The sequence below is a fragment of the Euprymna scolopes genome, chromosome 37 (genome assembly GCF_053919585.1).
Source record: "Euprymna scolopes isolate OS-2025 chromosome 37, ASM5391958v1, whole genome shotgun sequence".
In the NCBI taxonomy this organism is placed as follows: domain Eukaryota; kingdom Metazoa; phylum Mollusca; class Cephalopoda; order Sepiida; family Sepiolidae; genus Euprymna; species Euprymna scolopes.
The window spans coordinates 6,021,436-6,043,372 of NC_136518.1; the positions used below are offsets into that span (position 1 = coordinate 6,021,436).

At 31.5% G+C, this 21,937-nt stretch overlaps 1 protein-coding gene across 1 annotated transcript in view; it reads right to left on the reverse strand.

The window, feature by feature from the left end:
* Positions 1 to 505: 505 nt before the first annotated feature.
* LOC145261051 (uncharacterized) overlaps positions 506 to 21,937 on the reverse strand; it is a 97,299-nt gene continuing 75,867 nt past the window's right edge. Inside the window, exon 3 of the mRNA XM_080119213.1 lies at positions 506 to 1,484. Coding sequence (XP_079975339.1) covers positions 589 to 1,470 — 882 coding nt within the window. The 5' untranslated portion in view covers positions 1,471 to 1,484 and the 3' untranslated portion in view covers positions 506 to 588. The remainder of the gene's footprint in view (positions 1,485 to 21,937) is intronic.

Below are 21,937 nucleotides of genomic sequence, written 5' to 3' on the forward strand. Positions count from 1 at the left end.
TTTTAAACCAACGCATTTCAGGTGAAAACATTATTACTTACTTACCTGTCATGGCGAAATTAGTATGAATTCCAAAAATTACGAAAACGGATCCAATAAACAAATAATTACAATTAAAAATAGAATTAATTGAATTATCGAGTTTTATCGTATGTTTAAATATGGAAGAACTGTACAACCAATTCTGTATGACAAACTGACTTATTTTCCTTGACTTAATTTGACTTTAATTAAGGGTTCGCCATTTTTAAACACAAAACATGAGAACGTAATTGTGGATGATTTCTTTTGTTGCCAAAATACATCTTCTACTGGATCGTTTTTCGTAATTTTTAGAATTAATACTAATTTCGACATGACACGTAATAATTTTTTCACCTGAAAGGCATTGGTTTTAAAGATCGCTAATCTACACAAACACAAAATGCGTTGTTTATGTCTGTGGACAAATTGTATGGGACGGGGGTGAGGCGTTTATTTTTTTTTTTTTACTCTCTCTCTCTCTCTTTCTCTCTCTCTCTCTCTCTCTCTCTCTCTCTCTCTCTCTCTCTCTCTCTCTCTCTCTCTCTCTCCATCCTCCACTAAAGTCTACCTTTCTTCAAGGGTCGTGAACTCCGAGATAAAGAAGTAAAGCACGTTCTTCATTAGTGTCGGCAGATAGGCCGATTTCTCGCGACAGCTGTTGTCGGATTTGCAAGTGGGCAAGCACTTGTACTTGGTGAGGATGTCGCTCCTGGGGTTGACGCACTCTTTGGCCGACGGCAGGGTCTTAAAACAGTGCAGCATGACGTCGAACACGCTCGGCAGGGCGATACTAGGGTGGATGAGTTTATACTTGGAGACAGCGTGCTTGTAGAGATGCGCGGAGCTGAGCAGGTAGTCGCTGGTCACCGTGAGGAAGCGCGAATAATGCCGGTTGTTGTCGTAGACATGCCTGTTCATGCTGACGACGCCGAACGTACAGATGCCTTCCTTGAGGAAGGTTATATAATAAAGGAGATGGGTGCCGGCCAAGTGCATACGGGACTCGCGATCGGCGCCGTCACCGCCGCCGTTCTGCGCTTCAGAGATGATCTGGTTGATACGTCTATGTCCGATCGAGGTAACGTATAAGCCGACGATCGTGCGAAGAGACACGCGATGAATGAGGACCGGTGTCGGAAGAATGGTGAACCAATTCTGCCCGTTCGGTTGCAGCTTGCCCGACAAGATCTGCGGGTAGTTGGACTCCGGATTGACGCGGTTACTCTTGCGATAGAGGATCCCTTCCAGAAAGGATCTGGGGTTGTTGTCCTTGCGATTAGAGCGTCGGTTCCGGCTAATCACAGTCGCATTTAGGTAGTCCAGGTGGTCCAGGTTGGTAGACCATTTTGAGTGTGTCTGCTGGGAAGATTTTTGAACATTCTGACCGTCTACCAGGCGACTCAACGGGAAGAGGACGGTCACTAGCATCAGGAATCTCAAAAGCATTCTGAGGGTAGTTTCTGAAATGTAAAAAAAAAAAGAGTAAAAGGTTGATTTAGGTTGCTTGAAGCATTGTGGGGTTTGTATTACTGTACACATAGATTCGAAAAAGTTGTCAAAAAACAAATATATAACAAATGAATGCTATCAAAGGCAAGATAAGTTACTTTTCTACCTAACTGGATATATTTTTCGTGTTTTTATTCAATGTAACATGTTTATTCAGCTCGAAAACCACACAGTGTTTACCGATGTATTGGAACATGCAAGATGGCGTCTTATCCTCTCTTTAACACGGTAAGTGTGGGAAAAGATGTTATAAATAAAAAACCGGATAAAATACTGTTAAAATCTCGCTCAATATATGTTACCGTGACATAGGTTGACATATATTCGGCGGGTTTTTAATAGTATTTTGTATAGTTTTTTTTATTTATAACACCTTTTTCCATACTTACGGTGTTAAAGAGGGTGTGAGACGCCATCTTGAATTTTCGAATACATCGGTAAACACTGTATGTTTTTCGAGCTGAATAAATATGTTACATTGAATAAAAACACAAAAAATATATCCAGTTTGGCAGAAAAGTAACTTATCTTGCCTTTGATAACATTTATTTGTTATATATTTGTTTTTTGACAACTTTTTCGAATCTATGTGTACAGTAATACAAACCCGCATTGTGATATATATATATATATATATATATATATATATATATATATATATATATATATATATATATATATATATATATATATATATATATATATATGGGGGTATTTTTTTTTGTTTATATCCGTTAGAAGCGTTGAGTGAAATTTAAAGAATAAAACATGTATAAATACATTTGAATCCAAAACTGCAACGCGAAATTTTTTTTTATAAAATAAACACGTGTTTATTTTTAAAGAAATATATTTCGGAGTAAGACTCCTTTATCAATCTTTTTTTTTCCCCCTCTTCGTTCTCGACATGATGTAGTGGAAGATAGTTCGATGAAGAGTCCACGTGATGTTGTTAACTGCGGGGTTTTTATGAAGCCGGATAGGTGACGCGTGGTCGCGCATTTTTGAAAATCTGGGTAGTTATTTTTGTGTATATCCGTTATATATATTTCTTTAAAAATAAACACCTGTTTATTTTATAAAAAATTTCGCGTTGCAGTTTTGGCTTCAAATGTATTTATACATGTTTTATTCTTTATATATATATACACATATATATATATATATATATATATATATATATATATATATATATATATATATATTAGTGAGGAGACGATTCAAATATTTTTCCCGATTCCGATACAATTACTGATTCCGATTCCGATTCCGATTCTTTATAAATCTCTAATTATTTAACTATAAGATTGTTATTTTCCCCGATTTTCATAAAAACACATGTTAAATATGCATATATTTTCCTAAACGTCAAAATGCACTTGTGGAGGATGATCTATCGATTTTAGCTTTACTGGTAATTTAAAATCAATAAATATTTATTATTTTATCATTATTATTATTACCAGCAATGGAAGATTTTATTAAAAAAAAAAATAACATAAAAAAAACAATTAAAAGAATAATGTTGGCATCAATTTTTCCGATTCCAATACCGATTCAGATACCCCCAAATCTTCCGATTTTTCCGATTCCCGATTCCAATTAATCGTATCACCCCTGATATATATATATACAGAGAGAGAGAGAGAGAGAGAGAGAGAGAGAGAGAGATAAAAAGGAACAAACCGTATTATGTGTTCATCAACGTTTCGTCTTTATTTCGAGACTTCCTCTAGATAATAAAGAAATAAAGACGAAACGTTGATGAACACATAATACGGTTTGTTCCTTTTTATTTCTCTATTTTGTCGGAATACTATTTCCATTATTTTAATCATATATATATATGAAATAAAATACACATCAAGTGCGCTTGAAAGCGAAATTGCAACGCAATTTTATGAAAATAAATAAATATTTTAATTGTTTGAAATTTATAATTTAAATATATTTCGGAGTCAAACTCAATCATCAGTATGTTTCTTCTTCTTCTTCTTCTTCTTCTTCTTCTTCTTCTTCTTCTTCTTCTTCTTCTTTCCTGCCATGTTGTAAACTTGGAGAAAAAAATCAGTAGTAAAGATCCGCGCGTTGTCTCTAAGCAGTTGTATTCTGAAATGTCGGGAACGGTGCGTTGGCTACGCGAGATTAACGCCAGGAGTGTGAATTCCGTTGTAGAAGTGTTGATTTAATTTGAATAAAATAAAATACGCATCAAGTACGCTTGAAAACCAAATTACAATGCAATATATATATATATATATATATATATATATATATATATATGATAAATGACAAAAAGTTATATTCCAAAATTCATGATGTTGACCATCTTACAATTTATTCCTTTAATTGGGTTGATTTATACAATTCTTGACAGTACCTGTTTCGTAGCGCAAAATCAATCACTTAATTATTATATCAATCAGTGAATCTATTATGCCCAATCCCAAGCAACAATCAATCCGTCAAAAGGAATTAAAATAATTAAAATCCGAAAATTGGAAGAGAAGCTGCAAATACCTTTTTATTTTTCCATTACGCCATATTGAATTTTTATCAAACAAAGTCTCTCTCTCTCTCTCTCTCTCTCTCTCTCTCTATATATATATATATATATATATATATATATATATATATATATATATATATATATATTCTGATGCCAATAATATAATAAAAAATATTTATCGATTTTTAAAATGCCAATAAAACTAAAATCGATAGATAATCCTCACACAAGAGTATTTTTACGTTTGGGAAAATATCTGCAGATATAACGTGCGTTTTCATGATAATTGGAAAAATACAGCAACTATATAGCTAAATCTTAAGAGAATCAGAATCGATAATTTAGGAAGAAATCGGTAATTGTATCGGAATCGGAAAAATATTGAAATTGTCCCATAACTATAGAATGTTTAGGAAATACGTATTGGGAATGCTAGCGAGGAATGTTAACTTGATATAAATAAAATTAATAAAAAAACATAAATAAATAAATAAAAATAAATAAATAAAACAAAAAATAAAATAAATAGATAAAAATTAATAAATTAAAAAATAAAAAAAATAAATAAAAATAAGTAAACAAACAAATAAATAAATAAAAAAATAAAATTAATAGATAAAATGAATAAATAAAAAACAATAAAAATGGAGAAATAAAAATAAAATAAATGAAAATAAATAAGTAGACAAATAAACAAACAAACAAACAAATAAATAAATAAATAAATAAAACAAAAATGAAATAAAATAAATAGATAAAACTGAATAAACAAATAAAAATAAATAAATAAAAATAAAATAATAAAAAATAAAAAATAAACAAATAAAAATAAATAAATAAAAATAAAATAATAAAAAATAAAAAATAAACAAATAAAAATAAATAAATAAAAATAAAATAATAAAAAATAAAAAATAAACAAATAAAAATAAATAAATAAAAATAAATGAATAAATAACGCAGTATTCACGTTAAAGGCTTGTGTTCCTTGATAAAAGCGCTGGTGTGGTTTGAATAAAATATTTATTCAAACTCAACCAGCGCTTCTATCAAGGAACACAAAATCTAACATGAATTCCGCGTGACCAACACACCGTTCCGACATTTGGAAAAACTACTGCAAAAACAACAAATGGACTTCTACTGATTCTATGCTCCAACAACAACGTGGAAAAAAGAAAGAAAGAAAGACATACTGAAGATGAAGTGTATATTTATAAAATTCAATATAAATTTCAATATAAATTTCAATATAAATTTTAATATAAATTTTAATATAAATTTTAATATAAATTTCAATATGAATTTGAATATAAATTTCAATATAAATTTTAATATAAATTTCAATATGAATTTTAATATAAATTTTAATATAAATTTTAATATAAATTTCAATATAAATTTCAATATAAATTTCAATATGAATTTTAATATAAATTTTAATATAAATTTTAATATACATTTCAATATAAATTTCAATATAAATTTTAATATAAATTTTAATATAAATTTTAATATACATTTCAATATGAATTTTAATATAAATTTCAATATAAATTTCAATATAAATTTTAATATAAATTTCAATATAAATTTTAATATAAATTTTAATATAAATTCCAATATAAATTTCAATATAAATTTTAATATAAATATCAATATAAATTTTAATATAAATTTCAATATAAATTTTAATATAAATTTCAATATAAATTTCAATATAAATTTTAATATAAATTTCAATATAAATTTTAATATAAATTTCAATATAAATTTCAATATAAATTTTAATATAAATTTCAATATAAATTTCAATATAAATTTTAATATAAATTTCAGTATAAATTTTAATATAAATTTCAATATAAATCTTAATACAAATTTTAATATAAATTTCAGTATAAATTTTAATATAAATTTCAATATAAATTTCCAACAAAATAGATACTTTATTTTGTAATAATGCGTTGTTTTGGCTGCAAACGTATCTAATACGTATTTATAAATAACGCGGTAATGTTAATAATAATAATAATAATAATAATAATAATAATAATAATAATAATAATAAGAAGAAGAAGAAGAAGAAGAAGAAGAAGAAGAAGAAGGCAAAAGGTATGATGTTTTTGTATATGTAACACCCCAGCCACACCCAGGGACACCAACTAGACGTTATGTACACCCATATTATGCAACAAATTCGTGTATAGACTTGAATACATTTATCATCATTCATAAAAAATGATGCATCTTGAACTTATCACGGTTGTAGGAAATTTATTTTTATATTATGAACTTTTTTCTAGAATTGAAATACACGACAACACATTTGGTGTAAGCAACAGTCCGTTTTTATCCCTTGTTGTTTCTCTGTTATGGTGGATAGAGAGAGGAGAGGGAGAGCGATAGACAGAAGTATATCGTTTCGTCCGCTTGGTTGACAAATCAAATCTCCATCTGCCAACCTTTTTTGTGTCACTTTTTCCTGTCAACTTTTAAAAACATCAACATAACCAGATTCCTTTAACTGCTACATTCTTTCTCAAACAATAACAAATTTTGTTTACATTCGTGAGAAATATTGAAACAATTCTGGTTTAGCTGTCATGTTCCTTACATTCCATCCGCAGACGCGTGCCATATTTTTATCCATATAAATACATATATGTATATACACATATATACATATATATACTAGGATATATATATATATATATATATATATATATATATATATATATATATATATATATATATATATATATAAAATAAGAATTACAGTTAAGTTTACGAAAATGATCCAAGATGGCAAAACTAAAGTGAATTATAAATATTAAAGAATTAATATTTATAAAGTAATCTCAACCGGATGTAAAAGCTCGATAGAACCAAATATGTTTTAACTCTTTTTCAAAGTGTTTTTAACATGTTTTATTAACTACTTGTTCTTGTCTGTGTGTATATATATATATATATATATATATATATATATATATATATATATATATATATATATATATATATATTAAAATGTTTGATCCATGTCCAGGTAACCTACATCTAAAATTTCAAGTGTTAAAACCCAAAATTGGCGGAGGAGTTTGGTAGAGTTTTCAAAGGTCAAATTGCTTAACTTTGACCCCTTGCCAACCAAATTTTTGGCCGAAAACCGATTAAAAAGATTTTCCTAAATCTCAATACCTTTTATGACAAAACTCAAGTCCGTAGACTGAAAATTGACAGAGTAGTTTGGTAGGGAAATACACACACACAATTTCACTTTTATAGATATGTACACCCAATTTTCCACTACTACTAACGATTGCTACGGCATATTCCCTTTGACCATTTGTAAAAAAAAAAAAAAAAAAATTAAAATCCGAAATCGACGGAAGAATTCACACACACACACACACACACACACACACACACACACACATATATATATATATATATATATATATATATATATATGTATATATATATATATATATATATATATATAATTTAAGGTTGCTATTTTCCAAAGGTAGGTTAACCAGTGAAATATAAGGAGGTTCATACGAGAGTGCTCAATACAGAAGTAGAGCAAGTTACATTTGTCTTTACATAAGCAGTAGTTTGTTGCTACACAGTCATGAATTCAAAATGAATTCCGTTTTCGGAAATAAAGCTTGTTGCCTGATGAGGTCTCTAGTTGGTAAATACTGGTAGACCGAAACATGTTCATGACTGTGTAGCAACCAACTACTGCTTATGTAAAGACAAATGTATATATATATATGTGTGTGTGTGTGTGTGTGTGTGTGTGTGTGTGTGCAGTTTACATCATAGCAGATGACGTCATATATGATGATGCCACATATGACCTCATAGCAAAAAAGAAACAGTTCAAAAAGGAGAAATGGGCCAAAAATGAAAGTAAAGATTCCCAGGAAACACCCGGTAGATTATCTAATATATATATATATATAATATATGAGAGAGACAGGGGGGTGTCGGGGGGGGGGGGGAAGGACCCGATAAATATAACCGACGTCCTTTTTTTTTTCATAAATGCCCTGTACTTACTCTATATATACACATAAAATAAACTAATAATAAAAGAAATAACGGCAGAATGAAATAAAACGGTTCAATTTAAGAACGGAACCATAGTGGTCCGCCCGACCCACCCCTGAGCATTAAGAGGAGGGTACAAACCAAATCAAAAGGGGAGGGCCGGAGCCGTTTAATTTGAGGGTTGACATCATAGCGCGGTTGGTTGCCAGAAAAGGGCGTATGATGTCCGTCAGGAAGTTCGGAAACGATTAGGTCACAAGTGCAGTTACGGGATCAAAACGAACCATTTGGCTTTCACGAAAACCGGCGAGAGTGGAGGAGAGACAAGGGGCCACGGGGAAGGGGCGATAATCAGTGCAAAAAAAAGGGACCCAACAAGAATCAAGAAATCCTGATGATTTCACCATGTGTTGCTTCTAAAAAAAAGAGGGGGAGATCGTTTGCATATTCGAGTTGCTATTAAGTACAAACTCATTTTTGTACGGAAGTCTTTAAAAGACGGCCCTTTATTATTTTTTCGTAAGTAATTCAATTTACCAAATTTCCACTACTAACTATTGCTACGGCATGTTCCCTTTGACCATTGTACACTCATTAACCCTTATCCTCGAGTGGCTCCTAGGCTTTGATAAGTGGTGACTCCTTTGTAAAAAAAAATTAAGGTCAACATGTGTCCGAAATCGGCGGAAGAATTCATATATATATATATATATATATATATATATATATATATATATATATATATATATATATATATATATATATATATATATATATATATATAAAGAAGTATACCATCGCGTAAATTCAATCAACTAAAATAAGATGGAAAAAAAGATCGTTAAAATACACCCGAAGCGCTTTTTGGTTCAGACTAACATTTTCGCTTCGGGTGTATTTTAACGATCTTGTTTTTAATCGACTTATTTATTTTATTGAATTGTACATATAACTTGCGCCATTATTTTATTTTATTTATTTATTCTTTTTTCTTTTCCTCACCCCGTTTTCCATCTTATTTTAGTTAATTGAATTTACGCGATGGTTCACTTCTTTATAATTATTCTAAAATTTTGCCAATCGAATAAAGATATATATATATATATATATATATATATATATATATATATATATATATATATATATATATATATATATATATATATAAAACTCAAATGGCCCTGTAACGAGTTATGTAACCACCTTTCTGGTTTCCGACATCTGGTTGCGCATGCGCGCATAGACATTAACCTATAACAACGTAAATAAATAAACACAAATCGCTTCTTTTGCAGATTTTGATCTGCGCACTGAAATATTAACGTTATTATTTCGAAATTATTATTTAACATGGGAAGAGTGGGGGTGTTTTGCAACTATTCTTTATTACAACTATACTGTCGCTATTTTCTTACAACTAAACAAGTTTAACCCGTTGACAAACAAAAGAACAATTGTAAAGCCGAAACTACTACTAATGATAATACTAATACTAATGCTAATGCTACTCTCTATCCGTCCCTTTTTCTTCTTTCTTTCCTTCCTTCCTTCTCTTTTTATTTTTTGTTTACATTTCTAGATACAAAATAGTTGTTTGAGAACGGTGAATTTGTTGACACATTTATTAATCTGTTTCAATATTAGTTTTATTTTATTTTATTTATTTAGGTTTTATTTTTTTGCTTCAGGTTTTATTAATTATTATTATTTTTTTTTTTTAGATTTTAAGTTTCTATAACTTGGTTGAAGGATTCCAATATGGGTTTTTCATTCTTATATTTCTCATCGGTAGGTTCATGCGCGTTGTTGCTGCTAAATGACTTTCATCGGCGTTCGAGAAAAATCATGTTTAATTTTCGATTTTTGAGCGATTATTCGGAAAAAATAGGTAACTTTACACGAATAGGGAGGATTTTTTTTCCATGTTTGAGTGATCCGTTCGTGATTTTTCATTTTAATATGCTTTCATAGAAATGTTTCTGTTATGTTAAAAAGCTATTTTCTTTACGTCACAAGTGTCACGCTCATACATAAATTCCATAGCTAATATAACATACTGCCCCAACGAGACACGAGTAGTCTAGTATATATATGCTTCACTTTTTTTGTTATCAAGTAAGATCTTTGACTTATTTGTTGCTTCATAAAATATTTTGCATGCAAAATCCGATCCCGCATTTTGCTAATTCCTACCCTCTGATGGGAAGGAAAGTATTTCTTCGAAACTCAGCGGATTAAGGACTATCCACTTATCTAGTGTTTCCTTTCCAGATTAAATATGTTTTTAACTCATTTCAAAGTGATTTTTAACATGTTTTATTAACTGTTTGCTCGCGTATATATATATATATATATATATATATATATATATATATATATATATATATATATATACGCACACACACACACACACATATATATATATATATATATATATTTAATAATAATAATCAGTAATAAATTTCCTATATACTGCTCTGAATACATATTGAGCACTCTCGTCCGGTTTTTTCACCACTGGTAAATATATATATATATATATATATATATATATATATATATATATATATATATATATATATGTATATATATATATATATATATATATATATATATATTTAAATAAGGGAGTAGTCACCAACAATGTGTATTTTTTAACATTATTTTATTATTCCGTGTCTTGGATTTTCATTGAGAATTATGTTTGGATCATTGTAATAATGTTTTTAAGTCATTGAAATCATTTACGTACGTTTCAGACGGTCTGATGCGTCCTCGTCAGAAATTATTTTCAAATGTGTAAAAATGGCGATTTTCCTAGTTAGTTTGAAGTTTTTCCAAGGGGTGGAGGCTTGTAAGTGTTTATTATACATTGGTATGCTGAATTTTTATTGCTTTTTTTTATTGCTTTTTTATTTGGTTTGTCCAGGTAGATTTTGACCTCGATGTAGTCAGTCGCTATCTCTGTCTGCTAATATGTTTTTCTTTTCCTTTAGGGTGGGGTAGGGTGTGTGTATGCGTGTGTGTGTGTGTGTGCGTGTGTGTTTGTGTGTGTGTGCGCGCGCGTATGTGTGTGTTTGCTTTTATTGGTTTGGGAATGTGTATATTGTTTTATAGTATTTTGGGGTTATTTGCTTTCTTAGGAAGGCGGCTGTGGTCCGAGGTCGTTACTAATGTGTATGTGTGGGGAGGAGGGACTGGCTCTTCTGAAGTAAGGGTAGGGGTGCTTTCATTCTATTTTGATATTTATTTTTTGGATTCTTGGATTTTAGTATTGTGATTTTTCGTTTTAGTCTTATATTATGTTTGTTTAGAAAGAGGGGTGTATTTAAAATAGGGGATTTTTTTAAATGGTCTATTTATTTGTCTCCCCATGTGGGTATGGCCAGACCCAGGATCGGTTCCTAGTGTGGGGAAGATTTTGTTCCCCAGAGGGGGGCATTGGGGAGTGTAGGTATGGGAGGAGGATGATAGAAGGGAAGATAATCGTTTCAGTCATGAGGGGGTTCTCCTCCCCTGACTGAGGAGGGAGCGAGGTGTTTGAACAGACATTATACTATGGTTCTAGGTTTCTCCTAGTGTTGTTGGTTTCGAGGTTAAGTAGGGTTGGTATTGTTCAGTGTGTTGTATTAGAGATAGGGGTGTTATGTCTGTGTGTGGTTGTATGCGCGCACGTGTGTGTGTTTTAATGTGTCGGTTCTGATTTATGTGTGGGTGTGTGTATGTGTATGTGTATGGGTGTGCATGCGAGTGTACCTTGCATTTCATGTTTTTGTGTGATGGTATTAGGTTCTGTTCAGTTCAGGAGTGAATTTGGTGATGAAGTATTTTTCCTGTGTAAGTAAATAAAAATAATTTTATGTTTGGAAGATTATATATAAAGAACAAGTAGTTAATAAAACATCTTAAAAACACTTTAAAAAAGAGTTAAAAACATATTTAATTTTAAAAAAAGGAAGCACGAAATAAGTGGATAGTCTTTAATCCGCGGAGTTTCAAAGAAATACTTTCCTTCTAATCAGAGGGTAGGAATTAACAAAGTGCGGCTTTTCATTCTCAGGACTTAGCTTTAGAGTTCTTCAAACGTCTTAATTCCTTACGTCACGCTTTGTCTTTTACTATGGAGATAGAAAAGGACGACTCTCTCCCGTTCCTCGACGTGTTGATTGAAGGGCCAGGTTTTCTTACCTCTCTATATAGAAAACCTACCTTTACCGGTCTATATACTAAATGGTGTTCGTTTGTACTTAAAACCACAAAGTTGACGTTGATTTATACGTTGGTACTTAGGACCATGGTTATTTGCTCCTCCTGTCGACTAGATACTGAAATTATTAAAATTAAGGAAATCCTAATCGATAATGGCTACCCAGAATTCTTAATTGATAAATGTATTAAATTTAAAATCAATCAATTTAATAAGGATATAACCTTTGACCCTTTAAAGAGTTCTGTATATCTTAAGTTGCCATGGGTTGGTGAAAAATGTGTCCCTCTCATTAATCAACTTAAACAAACTATCATCAATTGTTTTCCGTCTGTTCTTCCTCGGGTGATTTTCAAACCTGCATTTTCTTCTTTCAAAAAGGACGGTTTGCCTCGCACTAAACTTAGCAATGTTATATATAAATTGCAATGCCAGTGTGATGCTGTCTACGTCGGGCGAACCAGCGTTCACTTCGAAACAAAAATTGGACAACATTTCGTAATAAAAATAAAAATAAAATTCTCCTCAACCCCACCCACAATTATTTAGATTCAGCAATTAGACAACATTTATTGGATAACCCAAAATGTGGGCTGGTAGAAAAGGACGATTTCTTTTCAATTTTATTTCGAGATCGATCGAGTAATCATTTGAAAACTCTCGAATCCGTCTCCATTGCGCGACCCAAGCTCTCTCTCTCTCTCTCTCTCTCTCTCTCTCTCTCTCTCTGCAGGTAGAAGAGGTTGATTAATGCCCTGGACCTTTTGGGTGACTTATAGAGGGATACTATAGCTATGATCCCCTCCTCTTTCCTCCTTTTCCCCCGTATATCTATATGCGGGATATCATTTGAAAAGTCTCGAATCCGTCTCCATTGCGCGACCCAAGCTCTCTCTCTCTCTCTCTCTCTCTCTCTCTCTCTCTCTCTCTCTCTCTCTGCAGGTAGAAGAGGTTGATTAATGCCCTGGACCTTTTGGGTGACTTATAGAGGGATACTATAGCCATGATCCCCTCCTCTTTCCTCCTTTTCCCCCGTATATCTATATGCGGGATATCATTTGAAAAGTCTCGAATCCGTCTCCATTGCGCGACCCAAGCTCTCTCTCTCTCTCTCTCTCTCTCTCTCTCTCTCTCTGCAGGTAGAAGAGGTTGATTAATGCCCTGGACCTTTTGGGTGACTTATAGAGGGATACTATAGCCATGATCCCCTCCTCTTTCCTCCTTTTCCCCCGTATATCTATATGCGGGATATCATTCCCCACTCGTGGTATTTTACGACATTTTTTTTATAATAATATTCATTATATATATATATATATATATATATATATATATATATATATATATATATATATATGAAACGTCTGGTTTGTTACTTTTTGAACAACTAAAAAACCACCGAACCGATTGCTTCGACATTTTGGTATAGTATTTTCAGTTTACTCATGCCTGTTGTTATATATTTCTTTTTAATTATTGCCTGTTATAACATTATACTTAATTTTTATTTAATAAATTAGGTGGGTTTATCTGTTACGATCTGGCCATTTTTTTTATTTGGAGAAAAATCCCATCACCGCCCACCGTCACGTGATATCACTAAAAGGAACTTTTCGTCTCGCTTCATACTGTGTTTACAATATTTTAAATTAACTAAAGTGGTCGCTTTCCTATCAAATATTCAACGAAAATGTCGACATATCCAATGTGAACGATGAGTTGGACTTGTGTAAAAAAAAAAAAAAAAAAAAAAATACTAAAAAGATATACCAAATTGATTTTTTCATTTAAAATTAATTTATTTCAAAAATAAATAAAGTACGATTGTTGAATGTTATTCTTTCGATCAAATTCGATTTTTAGGGGTTCCAATAAAAAAAAAAAAAAAAAACGATCAAAACGGAACGAAAAAAAGGCGGACGTGAGGGAGATTGAACTTAAATTTTAGACTATAAGAAAAAAAATTTGAAAAACATTTTTATAACTTTTTACGTGGAGGTTCATTTTTCAATTATAACGTTGTACTAAATTGAATACGAAATTTATTGAATACTGAACCCTCACGTGAAGTTATAAAAAAATGTTCATTCAAATTTTTTTATGATTTGTAACTTAAGTCTGTAATAACAGGAAAAAAAAGTTTAAAAAAAGTGAAAATTGTAGAATTTAAAGCAAAAAATCGAAAACCGTACGGGCAATAATTTGATTTCGTGTTTCGTGTTTCCAATAAGGGGAATAGATTTACTAGGACTTTGTATTTATTTATTGAAGTTTTTGCATTTTGGTTAAATTTTTTAGCTTGCAATCGCTGATAATCTACTAAAAAAAAAATTGAAAAAAAGACAAAATTAGGAAGAATGGTACTCCTCCAGAATTTGCCCTAAAAATCGACATTTTTTTTTTGCATAATTAATGGAGGTGTGATAAAAAATAATTTGTACATTTTCTTGAAAAAAAAAATCTGTACTTTCACCTAACAATTTACAGTTTTCATAAAAAGCATTAACGTTTTCTTATAAACAAAATTCTATTTGCAAAGAGAAACGTTTATGACAATTTTCTATAAAAAATGTAAGTTTTCTTGGAAACAATTTACGGTAAAAAAAAAACAATTTTTTTTATAAAACAATTGCGAGAACATTTTTTTTAACTAAACAAAATGCGACTTTTCTGGGGGGAAAAATATTCAATAAATTTGCAGTAGGTTTTTTGTTATTTAATATTAATTGCATTTCTATTTTTTTTTCCAGTTTGTTTTGAAATTCGTCTGCATCTGTTACTTTGCTCGGCTTCTCCGGTGACTGCCGGTCAAACCCGAATCATAATTGACGAAAAATCCCGAGGATCTGGGTCAAGTTATGCACGAGTACCAAAAACTATATGAGGTTTTTCATTGTACAGGTCTGCCGATAAAAAGGGCGCTTCTTCATTATTGTAGTGAAATCAGCCAGCTGAAAAGTTGATATTTAATTAAAAAAAAAAAACAAAACAAACAAACATGATAACTCCTAACATTTTTTGTCAATCACAACAATAACCAATGTAATATACCTAATTGTCATGTCACAGTTATTTCGATCCTCAGTGATTACACGAAAAAATGATTGCGGCCATGTTTGTTTGGTCATGTGACATGTGACGTAAACACAAGGGAAAGAGCTAAAATTTCTAATTTCTTCGAAAACTATTTCATTTACTCATTAATTTCTCCCTCATCGTTTTTCGTAAGTTTTGGCTATTTTCATTACTGTGACATGGCAATTCAGTAGATACTACTGGTTTCACTTGAAAAATCAATATTTCGATTTGTGAATTAGCAACAATAAAGAAAAAGCACGAAAAGTTTACGCATATTCTCATTAATTATATTTGAAAGCAATATATACTAAATTTTCTTTGAATAAAACAAAAACGATAGTTTACCAAACTATTTCTTTTCTTTGAAAACTTATCCTACAACTATTTTTTTGCATTCTTTTCATCTTTCTTTCTTTATTCTGAATTATCACTGGTCTCCCACTTACTTTGTTTGTTTATTTTTTAAACAGTTTCCCTTTCAATTGTTTCATCGGTTGATCTTTGACAAAACACTATACTTACATCCAAAAAGAAAATCGGCTAAACTTTTTTTACTTTTCGAGATTTTCCAGTGCGTGTTCACATACATGTCTATAGTAAAATTTAACCCTCATGTTCTCCCTTCTGTCAACCGTCAAGAAGAACAGGCCGTGAACGTTCATTGTATGGTTTAAACGGATATATCATTTTAATTAAAAATATTGCGCTTCACAATTCGCTTTGCATTTGCAATAACCATTAACACGGTTCAGGGACGATTTTTACATTTGTGTGACTTACATCTACACCATGATATCTTCTCACATGGACAAGTATATGTTACGTAAACTACAGTCGGAAAATCAGACAATCTCTACATCTGCACAGAAAAAGGGACACCTCAAAGTATTGTGTATCCAAAAATATTGTGAACATAAACATAAGACATATATTTTGTCTTTTTTTGTTTTTGTGTTCCATTTAAACAAACTGAGCCACAGCAACGCGTGACCGGATACAGCTAGTATATATATATATATATATATATATATATATATATATATATATATATGATATTCACATTTTAAAATTTTTTTATTTCTTCCCTTCTTTCCTCACTGTACATATATTTTACAGTAATTGTAAATAAGTAAATAAGTCGTTCTTATTTTCATCATTAATTTAAATTTCTTCCCCTATTTTTATTTTTTGAAAAAGATCAAAATGCCATCGTTTGCCCCTGACGAGGATGGCGAAAGACGTCTAGGGTCCGAAAGAACTTTCTCTGTCATATGTAAATTTTGTACGCCAAATAAACTCTCTCTCTTTCTCTCTCTCTCTCTCTCTCTCTCTCTATATATATATATATATATATATATGTATATATATATATATATATAGTGTAAAAACTTTGTTGAAATTCAAAGATTTACAATTTTTCATTTTATAACTTTTGTTTATTTCATCCTGGATTTCTTCATTACAGCCGTTTCGTTAATGGGATGGCAATTTTATGATTTTATGTGTCTATAAAAGATTCCTGTCCTCACCAACTCGTCAGATGTTGTTTCCATTTGATATTACCAACAAAAAGTTTATTTTGTATATGATAAACCTGGTGTTTGGGGGAAAAGAAATTCCATCCCCACGTTGCTACATGCCAGCCATCTTGGGTGTCATGCTAAAATAAGTTTTCGTTTCGAACCATCATTTCGTACTTTTTATTTTTGTTTTAATTTCCAATTTTTTTCATCGTTTATTCTTTCCTTTTTTTATAATTTTATTTCTACGTTTATGCGTGTTTATTATAATACTCCTTTTGTTTGGTTTTCGAACTCTTATTTATGAGTTAATTTCTTTGTTTCAAGGGGAGGTTACTCTCATGGCATATATTTTTATTTCTAGGGTTACTTTCCTTACACTTTTTTCTTTCCCTATATCATACGTTTCTTTTTTTTCTTTACTTTATTTAATTGTTTCTTTCTTTTTCCTTTTATTTATTTTCATTTATATTAATCCAATTTTTTATTTACGTTCTTACGTTTCATTTTGTTGTTTTATTTATGTTTACATTTTTTTTTGGTAATCTGGTCTACTGCGTGAAATTAACTATCGGTTTCTGTGCAGACATCCGTAAATTACGTCTTGTCGTCTGTTTAATAATTTTTCTTTTGATATTAGTATATGGTATGCTTCTAGTATACATAGGTTGCATCTTTTTGATTTGCTTAGTTTATATTTTTTTCGCTTTATCAATTATGGGCCATCTTAATTTATATTCAATTTTATTTTTCTTTAATTCCTTAACCCATACTGCTAAAGTGGTTGAGTTTTTCGTAGTTTTTTTCTTGTTATTTTCGTTATTACTATTGTTCTGCTTCTATCTTCATTATTGTCACTATTTTTGTGATCATCTTTTCTGTTTTCATTTTATCTGCATTGTTATTGCTTTCATTACGATATTTGTCCTTAAAGCTAGTTCCGGTGCTCCTAAAATATACTTTAGTTTCATTATTTGTTACAACTTCACATTTGTATACTACGTTTGAGGTTAAACAGTCCCTCCCCATTGGACATTCAGTAGGGTTTCAGCAGTTACATTCGTTTACGTTGTTAGATTCATTTTCTGTCTTATCTCTGTTTTTCAAAAAAATTTTTAATTTTGTATTTTTGGAGCCAGTTATGGTATTTCTTAATTCAGCAGATGTTGAGAAGGATAGCTTAACAGTGTTTTTATTAATTATCTTACTTAGTTTACTACCTTGTGGGAAATTTTTGTCTATAATTTTGGTAGAATTCTATCGGGATGTTGTTTTTTATGTGGTTGCTGAACGGTGGATTAAACCACGTTTGGCTCTTCCTTCTATTTTTCTCTTTAACATCTCTTTCGATTTTATTATGGTTTAGCTTTTCACTACTATAGATATATATATAGTAGTGATTCTAATATTTTCCTGATTCCGATACAATTATCGATTCTGGTTCTTTATATTTAACTATTAAGCTGCCATTTTTCCCATAAAAACACATGTGCAAATATTTCCTTACACAAAAGATACACTCTTGAGGGGGGTGATCTATAAATTCTAGTTTTATTGGTAGTAGTGGAAGATTTTGTTTTAAAGAAAATAAAATGAGAACCACAAATAAAAGAATCCTTTTTAGCATCGGAAAATATTGAAATTTTTTTCGATCCCCACCCACAAAGTCTCGATTTTTCCGGTTCAGGATTCCGATTAAGATTAATCGTCCCAACAGTATCTATAAAAGTGAACGTGTGTGTGTGTGTGTGTGTGTGTGTGTCTCTGTGTGTGCGTGTCTGTGTATGTGTGTCTGTGTGTGTGTCTGCGTGTGTGTCTGTGTGTGTCTGTGTGTGTGTGTCTGTGTGTGTATCTGTGTGTGTGTCTCTGTGTGTGTGTGTGTCTGTGTGTGTCTGTGTGTGTGTCTGTGTGTGTGTGTCTGTGTGTGTATGTGTGTGTGTCTGTGTGTGTGTCTGTGTGTGTCTGTGTGTGTGTCTGTGTGTGTGCGTGTGTTTGTCTGTGTGTGTGTCTGTGTGTGTGTCTGTGTGTGTGTGTCTGTGTGTGTGTGTGTGTGTCTGTGTGTGTGTCTGTGTGTGTGTGTGTCTGTGTGTGTCTGTGTGTGTGTCTGTGTGTGTGTCTGTGTGTGTGCGTGTGTGTGTCTGTGTGTGTGTCTGTGTGTGTGTCTGTGTGTGTGTGTCTGTGTGTGTGTGTCTGTGTGTGTGTCTATGTGTGTGTCTGCGTGTGTGTCTATGTGTGTGTCTGTGTGTGTGTCTGTGTGTGTGTCTGTGTGTGTCTGTCTGTGTGTGTGTCTGTGTGTCTGTGTATGTGTCTCTGTGTGTGTGTGTGTCTGTGTGTGTGTCTGTTTGTGTGTGTGTGTGTCTGTGTGTGTATGTCTGTGTGTGGGTGTCTGTGTGTGTGTGTCTGTGTCTGTGTGTCTGTGTGTGTGTCTGTGTGTGTGTGCCTGTCTGTGTGTGTGTGTCTGTGTTTGTGTGTGTGTCTGTGTGTGTGTCTGTGTACATTTCCCCCTACGCAATATCTCCGTCAATTTTTAGTCTACAGACTCTAAATTTTATATACAGAGTACTGAGATTTGGAAAATCTTTGTGATCGGTTTTCTGCCAAAGATTTAGCTGTTAAGGGGTCAAAGTTCAACGATCTGACCTTTGAGAACTCTACCAAACTCCACCGAAATTTTGGGTCTAAATACTTGAAATTTTAGATATATGTTCATTAGACAGGGATCTAACTTAATACCTTGATTTGAGTTCAAAACAATAAATGTTAAAGGGTCATAATAGAAGTCAAAGTTAAAAAATTGACCGCTTCTGTTTTTTTTTTTTGCTCAACAGACACCTCCAAACACCCGGGCAACGCCGGAATGAAATGCTAGTATATCTACAAAAGTAAAAATATGTGTGTGTATGTGTGTGTGTCTCTCTGTGTGTCTGTGTACATTTCGCTACACAATAACTCTGTCAATTTTCGGTCTGCAGACTCAGGATTTGACATAAGGGGTATTGAGATTTGGTAAAATCTTTTTATTTTTTTCAAAGTTCAACGATTTGACCTTTGAAACTCTACCAAACTTCTTCGCTAAATTTGGGTCTAAACACTGGAAATTTTAGATGTAGGTTACTTGAACATGGATCAAACTTTTTAATTTGATTTGAATCCCAAAAAATGAATGTTAAGGGGTCAGAATTGGGGTCAAAGTTAAAAAAAAAATTGACCTCTGTGGTCTCTATCAAATTACTCAACCAATTTCTGGTCTAAACATTTGAAATTTTACATAAAGGGTATTCAGAGATAGGGCAAGCTTTTTAATCGGTTTGGGTCGAAAATTTGAACTACCAAGGGGTCAAAGTTCAAAAGATTTTATCTTTGCAGTGTTTAGCAAACTACTCAGCCAATTTTGGGTTTAAACATTTAACATTTATACATAATAGGTATTCAGACATTCTTTGCAGATTCTACCAAATTCCTCCGCCAATTTTAGCTTTAAAGACTTGAAATTTTAGATGTGGGTGACTTGGACATGGATCAAACTTTGTATTTTGATTTGAGACCAAAATAATAAATGTACAGGGGTCAAAATTGGGGTAAAAGTTAAAAAAAAATTGACCTCTGCGGTCACTGCGAAATTACTCAGACAAATTTTGGTCTAAACATTTTAAATTTTACATAAAATGTATTCACATGTAGGGCAAGTTATAAGCAGTACATAGGGCCTGCGCAAAGCCGGGCTGAACTGCTAGTATATATATATATATATATATATATATATATATATATATATATATATATATATATATATATATATAATCCGCGGATTAAGGACTATCCACTTATCTAGTGTTTCCTTTTCAGATTAAATATGTTTTTAACTCTTTTTCAAAGTGTTTTTTAACATGTTTTATTAACTGTTTGCTCGTATATATATATATATATATATATATATATATATATATATATATATATATATATATATGTATTATTTTTTATTCGCTTAGTTACACGTGTTTCGATTACCGAATCGTATCAACCTCCATATGACATATATTCAACGCTATCTCGCAAGTTAGCGCTACAATATTAACTGCTTGTTTTTCTCCTTCTATCTTATTTATTATCCCTCTCTCTCTCTCCCTCCTTCTATTCCTATCTGTGTCTGGTTTAATATTTTAAACTCCTCTCGCCTCATATCACTTATGTGTTCATCAACGTTTCGTCTTTATTTTGAGACTTCCTCTGGATGAATAATATTAAAAAAAAAAAAAAACAGTGCAAACGTCTTAAATTACAATAGAAAATGCGAGCATGAAAAGTAATATGGCTAAGCTTAAACATGGAAAAGTAAAGGACTAATTGCTAAAACTGGAAAAGAAAAGGATTGGATATTCTAGTAAAAAATATGATAATTTTATAACTTGAAATATTGCAACATTAAGAATTGATTATATGATGCTATAAATTGAATTAAAGAAAAATTCTTAATGCTGCAATATTTTAAGTTATAATTTTTTCAAAATATACTGAATTTTACATAATTGAATTCGCTACATTTGAACAATTTATTTGTCTTTCTATTATTCGGCTTTCTTTTATATATAAAAATCGATCCAGTAGATATCTCACTGCTGATGCTATTCTCTATCTATATAAGAGCCAGGTACGTCCAAGGATGGAATACTGTTGCCACATCTGGGCAGGAGCTGCTAGAAAGCACTTGTCCTGCCTTGATAGAGTTCAAAATAGACTTCGTAGCCTCGTAGGAGATGTCCTTTTCTCCTCCTTGCAACCTCTATCTCACAGGAGAGATGTTGCGAGTTTGTCTCTGATGTATCGTTATTTTCATGGAAAGTGTTCAACTGAGCTTCAATCTATGGTCCCCCCTCGCCAAACTTTCACAAGAAACACTCGTCTAGCTGTAAACACTATCAATAATTCCCCCCACTCTTTATCTGTGCCTAAACCTAAACGTAGATTCCATGAACAAAGCTTCTTTCTTAGAACTGCACGCCTGTGGAATTGTCTTCCGTTTTCCTGCTT